The sequence below is a fragment of the Phlebotomus argentipes genome, unplaced genomic scaffold, assembly GCF_947086385.1.
Source record: "Phlebotomus argentipes unplaced genomic scaffold, Phlebotomus argentipes genome assembly contig_6, whole genome shotgun sequence".
Taxonomy (NCBI): Eukaryota; Metazoa; Arthropoda; class Insecta; order Diptera; family Psychodidae; genus Phlebotomus; species Phlebotomus argentipes.
Genome location: NW_026776145.1, coordinates 3780968 through 3795495, shown reverse-complemented (window position 1 = coordinate 3795495; position 14528 = coordinate 3780968). Strand labels below are relative to the sequence as shown.

At 36.0% G+C, this 14528-nt stretch overlaps 1 protein-coding gene across 3 annotated transcripts; it reads right to left on the bottom strand.

Moving 5' to 3' along the window:
- Positions 1–401: 401 nt before the first annotated feature.
- On the bottom strand, positions 402–12470 carry LOC132264987 (serine protease gd-like). Of its 3 annotated transcripts, none has more exons than XM_059765375.1 (3): positions 11979–12470; positions 11762–11912; positions 402–1297 (listed from the first exon to the last, which is right to left on the bottom strand). In XM_059765375.1, exons 1-3 carry the CDS (start codon positions 12355–12357, stop codon positions 469–471), a joined length of 1359 nt encoding a protein of 452 aa, XP_059621358.1. In that variant the 5' UTR covers positions 12358–12470; the 3' UTR covers positions 402–468. The 3 variants fall into 3 exon arrangements, with proteins under 3 accessions (XP_059621358.1, XP_059621351.1, XP_059621342.1); XM_059765368.1 differs by lacking the exons at positions 11762–11912; positions 11979–12470 and adding exons at positions 8209–8350; positions 8423–8696; XM_059765359.1 differs by lacking the exons at positions 11762–11912; positions 11979–12470 and adding exons at positions 1887–2046; positions 2130–2638.
- Positions 12471–14528: the final 2058 nt, after the last annotated feature.

The following is a 14528-nucleotide window of genomic DNA, read 5'->3' as shown; positions in this document are numbered from 1 at the left end:
AATGATACGTAATTCAACCAGTCTGGCCATTTACATATACATATTTAGCATTGATGCGTGTTTGATATTTCAAGTTCCATCAGAAAAAAAACACAGATCTGATATTTTATGAGCTATGATTTCATATTCACACGTGTTTGTTATTTGATTAAAATCTTGTTATCAACTTATTACTGTCACATGATTTCTTTCGATCAGTAAAATACATAAATTAAAAAATCGAATTCGGAATAATAATACTTACCAATTATGTGATATAGTCGCAAAAACTGACGTCACAAGAAATCAACAAGAATCTTTCTTCGATTTTATAATGTCAAGCATGAAATCATCTCGAAGCAACAAAGAACCACGACAATTTGGCTAAGTTCCATAGAAAGAAATAAAATCAGAGCTGAAGATAAGCTGAGTCTGTTGTTTTTTTTATTGAAAATACTCTAGTATAAAAATTTAAACAATTTTCTCACTTCAGAATTTATAATCTTCATCAGAGAAGGATATAATCCATTGCCTGAATTTCGCAACATCTGTGAAAACAACATATTCATTGAGATTACATGTGTTGCTGCCATCGGTGGAGAGGGACGTCGAAACCACCCCTCTCAATGTCCATCGACCTTCCCTGTCGAAGATTAGTGGCCCACCCGAATCCCCGTTGCAAGGACCTTCTGAGCCGTTCCTCCAGCCCGCACAGAACGTCACTTCTGAAGTGATCTTCGGGAAAGCTTCGTGGGATCGCAAGCATTCCTCATCACTGACCACTGGAATCTCAATTTGCTTTGGCAACTCCGTGAAGAAGTTTCCATTTTCATCCCGACCCCAACCCGCACTGAACCCTTTGTGGCCCACGATGCTCTCCTTCGATTCTGTCTCATTCCACAGACAGGCTGGCCGGATGTAGGTGGTGAAGCGGATGGCTTCCGTCAGAACCACCACGGCTATGTCCGAGTCTATGCTGTTGCGCTTTCCGTAGTTCGGATGGATGTTGACGCTGTCAGGATACACGATCTCGGAGCCAGTGTCGTGTGGACGCTTAAGATTGTACTGTCCCAGGATAACTATCACGTCTTCGGTCTTCACTCGTCGCTTGTAGATATCGAAGAAGCAATGCGCTGCTGTCACTACCAGTTTCCGTGACACCAACGTCGCTCCACATCTGAAGCCCAGCCTGAGCTTGGAATAGGAGTACACGGAGACGAGCCATGGCCAGGTTCCTCTCTGAATGGTTGTTCCTTCCAACACTAGAGGTACGTAGATGTTTGACAAGTCCACTTTGCCGCAGCCCAGGTTTTCGCTACTACAAAGAGAAAAAATAAATGGTGCAATTAGTTGTGAAGTCGCGAGATAAGCAATTATATTAAAAATTCATAGGGAAGAGTGAGTGAGCATTGCTCCAACCACTGAGAATTCTCAGCTAATCTCTGAAATAAAAGTATATCAGGTAAATAGAAATATCAAGGTGAAACGCAACTTGTTGTCACAAGATGAGGTAAAAGATCATATGCGTATGATCATAGGTATATATATCTAATCGTAAATATGTTATACATTATATATATGTATTTATAACAGTCGCTGGGAATTACCGAAAATCCTATCCAAAAATCCCATGAGCAAATTTCTAAATTGTTTACATCGTATAGATGCAAAAACAGAACTCATGCTGTTAAACGAACTAACGAGCAAAACCGCTGAAACTGGAAAAACGAGATATCTATGTAAGATGTGTGTTTGTGTATGAATTCGCTTTTATTGAGTGTATCAATTAAGCGTGTAAGAACAGTAGAATTTTTCTCCGCTCTGTAGTAGCGATCGAAGAAAATGGTTTATGTAAATTTTTTATCTGCCATTTCAATGAAGATATTACGAGTTAGCCGTCAACTCACCTGGCTACTTGATTTTCTACCACCGATGGTGGTCCTTCAGGTGCTTTAGTGGGTTCAGGCTTCTTAATTAGCCTGGACGTAAAGCTTTGTTCCTTCAAATAATCGTTATATGACACGTGCAATTCAATCAAATCTGGTCTTGAAGCAGAGTGAGCCTTATCTGAGTGTGTACAAGAGTAACAAAATGAGCAACTGAGTAGAAAAAAAAATCTTTCTGCGCATCGATAAAAGAACATCACTAACCCGGATCAGAACACAAAGTGTCGCCATTGAGAAGCACTTTAGTGATTTCCGGCAATGGATCTTGGGTGGGGAAAATGATTTCGTAAATGAGATTCCACTTCTTCTGTGTCTCTAAATTACGAATCAATTGAAATCTGATAATCTTCAGCGACCCTAAGAATGTGGTGTCTGCCAGCTCTGCAGTAGAGAAGTCCACTTGCATCGTTATATTGTGCAGTTTGTGATTTTCTGTGGTCCAAGCCCAACCCAGACCGACCCAGCCGAGCTTTTGGTTAACGTAAATATATTTGACTCCATCAGGGCATGCTTGGTGGTCTAATCTCTGAGCACTGACGCATAATAACACACTTGAAATTATAAGACTAGTAATTATATTCATGAAATACGACATGCTAAGATCACTGTGAATACCAACTGCACGCTCGAGCACTAACACACGACTGAAGAGATATGAGTGGATTCAGTGTCTCAATCTCAGAGAGACCCGAGAGCTGACCAGAGAATCTTCCCCAACCAGTTTCGAGGTTAACGTGCCACGGGGAAAACACACATTTAAGTGATGTAAGTGGAAGTCTGGCACGATCGCTGGCGTATTTCCCAAGTCATTTCAAGAGAGATCATCTTTTGCAAGTATGAAACCTGCTTCGGCTCAAAGCTGCCCCTCCACATGACGTCCTTCAAGCAAATACACTACCTCAAACGCTCTCACCGCTATACACATAGTCAGTCAACATTCCGCTCTCTGGCGAGCATCAGTCATTTTAGCCTCCCTAAATTGTTTTTGACAGAATTTTTTCTTCATCACTTCAATGGAATTGTTGAGGATAGTTTCACTAATAACACTATTTGCAACTGTGATCCTGCTACAAAACACCGATCACGTAAATGGCATGACGGTGCCAAGGGACCTGTTCAATTCGACAGAATCAGACGACATTCCAGAGGACTGCCGAGTGAAGGATCACGTTATTCGCCATGGAGACGAATGGACCCATCCTGACCAGTGTATAGTCTTCTTTTGCTACGAAGGACTCCTCCTTGATGTGGCTTACTGTGACGATTTAGCTCTCACGAATCCTGGCTGTGTCATCGTGCCAATTAAACGTGATTTAGACTATCCATATTGTTGTCCAAAAGTAGTGTGTTATGATCAGCAGTGAGATATGTATAATACAAGTAACTGAATTAATAAAAAAATGAAATGCAATTTTATAAAATATAACGGCCAAATACAATGTCTGCATTTAACACGAACTGTTTGCTTTTTTCCTAAACCTCGTTCCTTGCAAGTAATGAAGTATATGTAAATAAGAATATTTAAATAAACGTGGAAAAACTGATGATGCTGGTGTAAGAATACATCAAGTACAATAAATAAGTTTACAATAGCCAGAAGAATTGTGATTATTTACACAATATCGACAACAATTAGCAAAAACGAGATCAACAGGAACATTTTGTGAATCTTACGTTCAATTATCTTTGAATTTTGCTCGTGTATTAGAGGAATGAGTTTCCCAAATACTTGAATGGAATAAAATAAAACTCACCCAGTATTTTCTTCCTGTGCACTTGTCTGACTTAATGGCACTGAAGTTGGAAGAGGTTTCTTCACCAATTTGGTTGTAAGCTTTTGTCTCATCGTGTAATCGTTGTACAGCAAATGCAATATAACTAAATCTGGTTTTTCTACTGTATGAACTTTGTCTAGAGTATTAACAAAAATTCATTAATAAATGGATTTTAAAGTAAGATCAAAATTGAACTGACCAGAATCCTCGCATATTGTGTAATTGGCAACAATTATTTTAGTGATATCCGGCAGAGGATCTTGAATAGGATAAATGACTTCAAAAATAAGATTCCAGTATTGTGAAGTCATTGGGGGAACATTTAGGCGATGAAAATGCAAAAGTTTTAGCGATCCGATGAAATCTGTGTTCGATAGTTCGGTCGTTGCGAATTGCACTTCAATTGTCATATTATGCACATGGGTTAATGTACTCCATGCTCGTCCGAAACCCACCCATCCATGTTTTGAATCTACATACAAATGCTGAAAAGTCTCGGGACAATTTGGATGTAGAATTCTCTGTGCACAAAATAGTTTAGATACACTCGAAATCGCTAAGTAAATTATTAGATATTTCATTTTAGGTGACTAAATAACTTGTTAATTTCTCACTCGAGCACCAATACACGACTGCGATACGGACTCATAATTTACTTGGGGAAGTTCAACTAACGAACGTACCAAATTATACTAGTTTCCACACATTCCACTTTGTGCCACCACACGCAAAGCCAAATTTACCTGCTCAAGTTTGAGTGAAAAATTGTTTCATTTTGGTGGGGATAATTTGGTATCAAATAACGTCTTGGACAGGTCATCTAGTTTTGGTGACGTCAAATTGTTCATGAGATACAGAAATTTAGAAATAAATCGATGCCTCGTGTGCAGCAGACTGACGTTATTCACGAAGACGTCATTAGTGTTCCCCATATATTGATGACAATAATTTAGTGGTTGAACGTTCTATATATTTATTTTCAACTTCCCGAAAACACAATATTTATGGGTAACTATCGAATAAAAATTTAGTTATTGTACGTTGGTGATTTTTTATTCGGCATGCATCTTGATAAGAGAATTTTTGACTTCCATACGTAATTCTTATCACTGAATGCACGCGCATAGTAAACAATTAAATCTTCTGAGAAAAAAAATAATATCACGATCAATTGTTCTTATTTACTAATATACCAAAATGATATATTTCATATCATGCGAAAGACGATGGGATATTTTCCAAAACACTTCAAATAGACAGAAGCAACTCACCCAGCAATTTCTTTCTGTGCACTTGTCTGACTTAATGACACTGGATTTGAAAGAGGTTTCTTCACTAATTTGGTTGTAAGCTTTTGTCTCATCGTGTAATCGTTGTACAGCAAATGCAATATAACTAAATCTGGTTTTTCTACTGTATGAACTTTGTCTAGAGTAGCAAAAATTCATTAATTAAAGGATTAAAAATAAGATCAAAATTGAACTGACCAGAATCCTCGCATATTGTGTAATTGGCAACAATTATTTTAGTGATATCCGGCAGAGGATCTTGAATAGGATAAATGACTTCAAAAATAAGATTCCAGTATTGTGAAGTCATTGGGGGAACATTTAGGCGATGAAAATGCAAAAGTTTCAGTGACCCGATGAAATCGGCGTTTGACAGTTCGGTCGTTGCGAATTGCACTTCAATTGTCATATTATGCACATGGGTTGATAATGTACTCCAAGCTCGTCCGAAACCCACCCATCCGTGTTTCAAATCTGCATATAAATGCTGAAAAGTTTTGGGACAATTTGGATGTGGAATTCTCTGTGCAATAATTAGAGAAAACACACAAAAAATCACGAAATAAATATTAAAGATATTCATTTGAGCTATTTAAACTCTGTGCAATAACTCGTTAATTTCTCACTCAAGCACCATTACACGACTGCGCCACAAACCGATTATTCACATGGAGAGCAAATTATTTTGGAGAGGTTTATCTGACGCACCACGAAATCATCCAATCAGATTTGAAATCTTGGCTTCACTTTGAATACAATTTCATCTAAGCATTGGCATATAATTTGTATGTTTTGAATTTTCTTTGAGGCATGTAATGAGGAGAAAAACCAACAACTTCGAACAAAAAATGGTTTTTTTGTAAGAATCTTTCGTTTTTCATATTGCAGATTTACTCAAAGAATTTGGCAAGTTGGTTTTTATATTGAACTTCTGGGAATGATAATAGTGAAGTTGTAGCGATGTATAATTGTATATACTTTGATGTATACATGTATTGTCCTGGAGAAATATATTGTTAGATAGTTTAACTCTAACTTTACTTGACATTGAGATTCAATGAAGAAGCTCAAATTCAATTTTATTTTCTTTGAAAACGTTTTTACTTATAAAACTTGTTTTTATCGAGAGTGTTTGTATAAACAAGTTTTATATGTATATTTCGCATTGCTACTTTATGCTCTGTTCTTTGTGTGAATTCGCAGATCTGTCTTCATCGTATTCAGTTTTTCAGTGTATATTTTACTCTCAACTGAGAATCACCGCCATCATTATTTGAGAAGTTCTTCTTGTACAGTGCGTTGTAATTTAATCATTTCTACTAATATTCTTCTAAAATGTTGAAGATTACTTCGATTTTAGTGGTATATTCTATTGTCGCCCTTGCCCAAGATCAACATCAAAAGGATGCCAAGTCCTTAGAAATTCTTCACGATTCGTCGGATTCTGATGACTCATCGAAAAGCTGCCGAGTTAAAGATCACATTATTCGCCATGGAGACGAATGGACCCATCCAGATCAGTGTATAGACTTCTTTTGCTACGACGGAATTCTTCTGAACGTGGATTATTGTTCGGATTTAACTTTAACGAATCCTGGCTGTGTCATCGTGCCACTCAAACGTGATTTAGACTATCCATATTGTTGTCCAAAAGTAGTGTGTTACGATCAGCAGTGAGATGTGTTAGACGTAACTAATTGATTAATTACGAGAATGAAATACTAATTTCTTAAAAATATAACGGCCAAACACAATGTCTGCATTTAACATGAACTGTTTTCTTTCTTCTTAAACCTTATTCCTGGCAATTAATGAAGTATATGTAAATAAAAATATTTAACTTTTGCCTGTAATGTGGAAAAATGTTGATCTCCAAGATGTTAAATATGTATCAATTTGCAAAGAAAATAAATGCATTGGCAAGGCTACACGTAATTATTTTTAGTCAACTCGCAAAACGAGTTCAACCATGATGTGATCCTCATCTGACTTTGTAATCATCTTTGTCCCTTTTTGCTCATGTACAAAGGCGATTGGATAAATGGGAATAAATTCCGAGACAATTTAATGAAATAAAACTCACCCAGTATTTTCTTCCTGTGCAACTAATGGCACTGAAGTTGGAAGAGGTTTCTTCACTAATTTGGTTGTAAGCTTTTGTCTCATCGTGTAATCGTTGTACAGCAAATGCAATATAACTAAATCTGGTTTTTCTACTGTATGAACTTTGTCTAGAGTATTAACAAAAATTCATTAATAAATGGATTTTAAAGTAACATCAAAATTGAACTGACCAGAATCCTCGCATATTGTGTAATTGGCAACAATTATTTTAGTGATATCCGGCAGAGGATCTTGAATAGGATAAATGACTTCAAAAATAAGATTCCAGTATTGTGAAGTCATTGGGGGAACATTTAGGCGATGAAAATGCAAAAGTTTCAGCGATCCGATGAAATCTGTGTTCGATAGTTCGGTCGTTGCGAATTGCACTTCAATTGTCATATTATGCACATGGGTTGATAATGTACTCCAAGCGTGTCCAAAGCCTATCCACCCTCGTTTTGAATCTATGTACGTATGTTCATATGTTCGAGTACAATTATGATGGGGAATTCTTTGTGCACAAATTAGAGGAAACACACAAAAAATCGCGAAGTAAATTGTTAGATATTTCATTTTGACTGACAAAAAAGCTTTTAATTTCTCACTCGAGCACCAATACACGACTGCGCCACAAACCGATCATCCGCACTATCTTGGAGAAGTTCATCCGACGCACCGCGATCTTCTCCAACCAGATCAAGGCGTCACACACGCAAAGACAAGTTCGACTGTCCAAGCCTTGGAGTATAATTTTCCCGTTTCAGCGCCAAAAAGAACTTGTTTTGTATAAACTGAATTGACTTCATGGTGAGCTTAAAACGTCACTCTTTCATTCGATTAATGTGTTAAAGCCTTTTAAGCCAATACTTTATTACTAATGACATCATAAATTGTCTTTATTCAAAGATTTATAGGCACGTGACATGCTTACCATAGCATTCACGTCATCAAAAAAGATTTTGCGTCGAGAACCTTCACGAAGTGATAGTGTTTTGATCACACCTAATAACTTTTTAATTAAATAAAGTGAAGATTAACAGAAACTTCGTTCTTTCATTGAAGACATACCAAGTCAATTTTTGATATTACAAAATAAAATTGTATTACACTCACCTCACGTCTTCACTTGGATATACTGGAAATTTAGGGTTAGGCTTTTCAGCTAATTTCGATCTAAATTTTTGCTTCTTGGTGTAGTCATTATATTCCAGTCTTAATTGAACAAGATACGGTTTTTCCTCGGAATACTCCTTCTCTAAGTAATAATTCAGAATGATATGTAGATAGACGTGATGCAAACATATAATAATATTTTTGCCAAACTAACCGGGATCTTCGCAAATAATCTCCTCATTCAGTAGAAGTTTTGTAATATCTGGCAATGGATCTTGGATCGGAAATTTCACCGAAATAATGAGATTCCATGTATCAAGTCTCTCTGGTGGTGCATTTTGCAGATGGAAATCTAGAAGTTTAAGCGTTCCCAAATACGACGTGTCAGGTAATTTCACTGTTGCAAAGTCTACACCAATCGTTGTGTTGAGTACTCTTGCACTATATTGAGTCCACAACCAACTAAATGCCATCCACCCCACTTTATTGTCGACATATATATATCTAGTGTGGGTGCACGTTGGGTGATCAATTCTCTGAGAAGTTACGAAAAAAGCTCCACCAAAAATCAGAAAGAGAGTTACGACAGAATTCCCTGCTAAACTCATAGTCACTGGTTTTTCCAACTAAACACACACAAACGCGGTCACACGACTGAAGAAGGTAAGACAGACGATCGAAAATCTCTGAACTTTCGCTGCGATCTGCACTGTTTGAGGCCAAGAGACAAAGTGAGCAATTTTATGCTTCTGTGAGTGATCTTTTTTTTTGACAAAACGAAACCGGCTCTTTACGTAAATGCGTTTATATGTTTGTATATTTCCCTGGCTGGTAATTAGACAGTTTTTCACCATTTCAGTGAGTAATTTGTCACCGCTAGAAATGATAAGGAATGTGCCTGACAGATATTTGGCTATAGATCGCATTTCACCTAACACAGTAAGTCAAAAGTCAGGAATATATTCATTTTATCATAAAGAGTATTGATAAAACTCACCTTTCATCTTGATTTTGCGCTTCTTCACTAATTGATTCCGCAGAAATATTTGGCTTCTTGATTATATAAGATTTGTAAGAATACTTTTTCAAGAAGTCATTATATAAAAGGTGTAAATGAATTAAATCTGGCATTTCGTCCGTATGAGCATTTTCTGGATATAAACAAGATTACAATTTCTTTTGTGAATTTTAACCAGACACAAAATCAGATGATTTACTGACCAGGATCTTCGCAAATTGTCTCATTATTGAGAATAATTTTTGTGACTTCCGGCAGTGGATTCTGAGTGGGAAATGTTATTTCAAATAAGACATTCCAAGTTTTTAGTTTGTTTGGTGGAGTTAACAATAAATGGAAATGCAAAAGTTTCAGTGTTCCTTTAAATGCGTCTTCGGGAATTTCTTTCGTAGTGAATTCAACGTCAAGTGTTAGATTATGTTGATGGTTAGTGTATTGTGTCCAGAGCCAACCGAAACCCTTCCATCCTGATTTTGCATCCACATAAATATACACAAATGTTCCAGGACACTCTCGATGATCAAATCTCTGGGAAATCACAATGACCACTAGGAAAGAAAACAACAGCAGTAATACAGAGCGTGAGTACATAGTTACTCTCTTACTGTACGCTCGAGTACAAACACACGACTGACAAGATTTGATGCATTGTTCGTGTAAGATTCAATCATCGAAACAATTTTAGTGGCCATGGTTTGTTAGACAACCACAACCTGAATTGCCACAGGTGAGAAAAAAGTTAATAGTTTAGGGTATCCCAATTTATAACGTTATAAACAAGAATTCTGTAAGCATTAATTTGCGTTTCTGTGTAGAAGACATTTTTGCTGCAGAATATAATATTTTTTTCATAACACATTTTACCTTCACTTCGTAATTATTCAAATAGACTGCGAAGAATGGTGGGAATCTTCATAAAAGCTTGATTGGAAAATTAGGATGTATTTTTTCTATTTTAATATTCTTTGAATACGAAACTATTCCTAATTTATTTTAGATCGGCAAATTATGATAAAAAAAACTTATTAGAACATACAAATGATGATGTATAATGTTATGTTAACAAAATCTATCATTAATAGTTGTATTGAATGTCCTATTCATCCAACTTATATATATTTACATTAAAAATTTATGCATCTTGTGCCATTATCACACAAATCATATGATAAAAAATTCTAAAACTCATTTCCTATTATATATATATCGCACGTATGTATGCGAGAAGTCAAATGCAGACTAAAAGTGTATCGGCTTTTAGCATTCTGAAACTAAATTCCAAACACCCTCGCACACTAAACACACATACATTCATTTTTCACACACACGCGGGACAGTTTCTGAGAACCTCTCAATTCAATCTTCATTTGACATTGAGACTCAGCGGAAAACAAAGTTTTTCATCTTATATTCTCATAGAGCTTAGAGCTTATAAAACTTGTATTATGAATGTATACTTGTGTCTGTATAAAACAAGTTTTAAAAATACGTCCGTTTAACCATTCTAAGCCGTGCATGCACTGATTGAATGCAGTGGAACGCATTCTCATTTCTCGTTTTTTTCAGTGGGTTTTCACTCTCGGTTGAGATCACCGTTTAAGAAGTTTTTCTCTGTTGTGTATTCAGTTTAATAATTTACTGTCAAACTTCTAAAATGTTGAAGATTGTTTCGTTATTTGTGATATATGCAATTGTTGTTTTTGCACAAGATATGAAGGAAAATGACGTTAAGTCCTTATCAGTTCTTCACGACGCGTCGGATTCTGATGACTCATCGAAAAGCTGTCGAATTAAGGATCATGTTATTCGACACTTAGACGAGTGGACTCATCCTAATCAGTGCATCCGCTTCTTTTGCTACGAAGGAATTATTCTGGATGTGTCCTACTGTGCCGATTTATTCATATCAGGACCTGGATGTGTCATCGTACCCGTCAAACAAGACTTAGATTTTCCATATTGTTGCCCAAAAGTAGTGTGTTATGATCATAATTAAATATCAGTGATATGTAGGCAAAATATAAAGGTGAAAATATGTACTATTAGGTTTGAATAAAAATAGTATTTCTTAAAAAATTTAAATGCGTTCACTAGAAAAATATTTTTTTGTATCTTTTAGTCATGTTGAAATTAAAACTTGAATGAATACTAGTCTCCATATTGAAATATACATTCAGGAATATTTGAACGATAAATGCACCAAAAGTTTCTTATCACTGTGGATAAAGAATTTTTTCATATCTTTAGTTCAGTGTTGTTTTCATGCATTCCTATAGCGCAATGAAATATTTAATGAATCCTTATGAATATGTTTATAGGAATTTTTAAATTGGGAAAAACCTAATAACAAGAAAAACAAGATTGTATTCACGGAAAACTATGAATAAGAGTGACATATTCTTAATTACCATTGGAAAAAAAAGTGTTAAACAAATTATTCTAAATGCAATCATGCATATTACACAATGAATGTGTTTGTGATAAAATGTATATCTGTGAGACCTATACAAATATAGTAAATATAGTAAAACTTACCTTGTTTGTTGATCTTGCATTGTATTCAACGGAACTGGTTTTGGTTCAGGCCTCTTAATCAGTTTAGCGGTGAACCTTTGCTCTCTTAAGAAATCATTGTATTCCATGTGTAACCTAACCACGTCGGGTTGGAAATCGGTGTGTGCCTTTTCTGAAGAAGAGACAAAAATCTATAATCACTCACCTAATATTGATAGAAGACAGAATAAATACTAACCATGATCGTCACACAATTCTGCTCCGTTGAGATGGATTTTAGTAAAGTGTGGCAAAGGATCTTGGATTGGAAAGAGAATTTCATAGATCACATTCCATCTCTCCTCATTTCCAGGAGTTCTTAGACGGTGAAAGTGTAACATCTTCAGCGATCCAATGAAAGTGGTGTCGTTTAGCGGTACAGTTGCAAAATCCACATCCATTGTGATATTATGTACTTTGCTGGACTCCGTAGTCCAGGCCCAGCCAATGGCTTGCCAGCCCAATTTCGGCCCGATATATATGTACTTCACTCCGTTTGGGCATTTTGGATGATCTAATCTCTGAGCAATTGTGAATAAAACTACACAGAAAAATGGCAGAAGCTTGAGAAAATTCATTGAATGTGATATTTCCTTAGCCAATGGACAGTAACACCGCAAACTCAAGCACTAACACACGACTGAAGAAACGCAAAACCATTGCATGTTTCAATCTCAGAGTGAGTGGCGTAGACTGGTGAGAGAATCTTCTCCAACCAGTTTCGAGGTTAACGTGCCACGGAAAAACACAAGTTTATGTGATGTAAGTGGAAGTCTGGTGAGTCTGTCGGCGTGTTTTCCAACATTTGCGAGCTACATATGTATACACATAACACTTTAGTATACTACGACATCATCTCTTCATCGCCGAAACGCCATAAGTTGCTAAGCTTCCCCTGAACACGATGTCCTTCAGCCAAGCAGCATGGCACGTGTCATATTAATTCAGTTAAGATATCACCGCAGTGCGAAGTATTGACTTTCCTGATCAAGCACATTTGTCATACACGGCAGTAAGACGCATATTTTCTTCGTGAATCGCAATGTTTGAAATTTTTAAAATAAGTTTTAGGACTATGAACATGTCCTGAAGTAGTGGACAATAAGTGAGCTACATGTATATATGCTCATAAGGAGTAAAATGTCAAATCAGTTATATTTTATGTTTTACAACACTAAAAAATGCATTTTTAGTATCACATTAAGTTACAAATGAATTCTGTGGAATTTGTACAATTCATACATTAATAGAAAAATATCTCAACTAGAAAAACAAGATGATATTTATTAGAACCTGTGGATAAGTGAGACTTATTCTATATTGTCATTTCAAAGACTGTAATTATTCCTGATATTTGTCTGTACATGCATGTGGTTTTGATAAATTGTGCTTTTTGCAAGACTTTCTGTTACTAAGATGCATATGAAACTCTGTGCAAAAACATCATTCGGTACATCATTTCCATATTTTGCGATGAAATTAGTAAAAAAGTGCTAATATATATGTAAATAAATATTGTTAACCAACAATAATCTAATTAAGCACTCTAAAACTCAAACTCTAATATTCAGGTTTTAGGGGTCGCGTTATGGAAAACACGCTCTTAAGATGATGTCGCTGGGAGTATTGTGAGTCTTTCGACGTATTTCCCCACTTGTGAGATGTGTTTTATATATACATACATAGCAGGTGTATAATTTCTTAGTATACTACATCATTTCTTCTTTGAAACGCCATAGATTTGTAAAGTTTCCCCTCCAACAAGACGTCCTTCAACCAAACACCACCACACGGGCCACACGAACTCAGTTCAGAGTTTGCTCTCTGAGAAGTATCAAGTTAATTCTGCCGGTCTATCACATTATTATTCAAAATGATCAGAGCAGTTGGAATAGTTCTGACAGTTGCAATATTTGGAGTTTTGATCAATGCACAAAACATAAACCTAGTGAAGAAGACTTTGCCGCCAAAATTTCTGAATTCAAATAACACAATCAGTGTCGAGGATGGTTGCCAGATTGGGGACAAGGTTCTGCAGGACAACGAGGATTGGACTGATCCAGATCAATGTATTTACTTCTTTTGCTATAAAGGCATCCTTCTAGATGTAAACTATTGCTGGAATGTAACACTAACTAAGCCTAATTGCTACATTCAACCAATTAAGCCTCATCTAGATTACCCTTATTGTTGTCCAAGTGTTGTTTGTTTTGATGACAAGCGAAATAAAAAATGATTTAAAGAGTAACACAGTTTACATTGTCTTTTATTTATGTATAATAAACATATTTATATGCAATTAAATCTTCTGAGATTGCCTGATACTTTTCTTGTCATATCAATTTTCTCTTTTGGAAACCCCCAGCGTTTTAAAATTGTGTCAACTTCAGGTCAGATTTTTCACCTATGACTGGCTGGGATAACCGAGTCGATTTACCGTACATTTTTATTGGAATGCTATGTTTACAAAATTTTTAAAATATCTATTGGCCTCATCACTGAGAGCAGCTCAGTTAACTCGTGCATTTTCGCCATATTTAATATAGGATCTGAAAGTAATAAATTCAGATGTATTTCATATTATTCTGTTATGTTCCTGTGCAGAAATTTCTCTTTCAAACAACTTACACAAATATTATCTGAGAAAACTCACCTTGTTATGTTACTCAAAATTTCCGTTGCATTCGAATTTTCTTTTATCTATTCTTCGGGTCTTTTGAGCAATTCAGTGGTAAGTCTTTGTTTTTCC

What these genes read in the sequence shown, in the direction of transcription:
- LOC132264987 (XM_059765359.1), bottom strand. Translation starts at nt 2,520, where the DNA reads ATGTCGTATTTCATGAATATAATTACTAGTCTTATAATTTCAAGTGTG. An exon ending in CACTTTGTGTTCTGATCCGG is followed by an intron (nt 2,047 to 2,129) that starts GTTAGTGATGTT and finishes GTACACACTCAG; the next exon opens with ATAAGGCTCACTCTGCTTCA. An exon ending in GTAGAAAATCAAGTAGCCAG is followed by an intron (nt 1,298 to 1,886) that starts GTGAGTTGACGG and finishes TTCTCTTTGTAG; the next exon opens with TAGCGAAAACCTGGGCTGCG.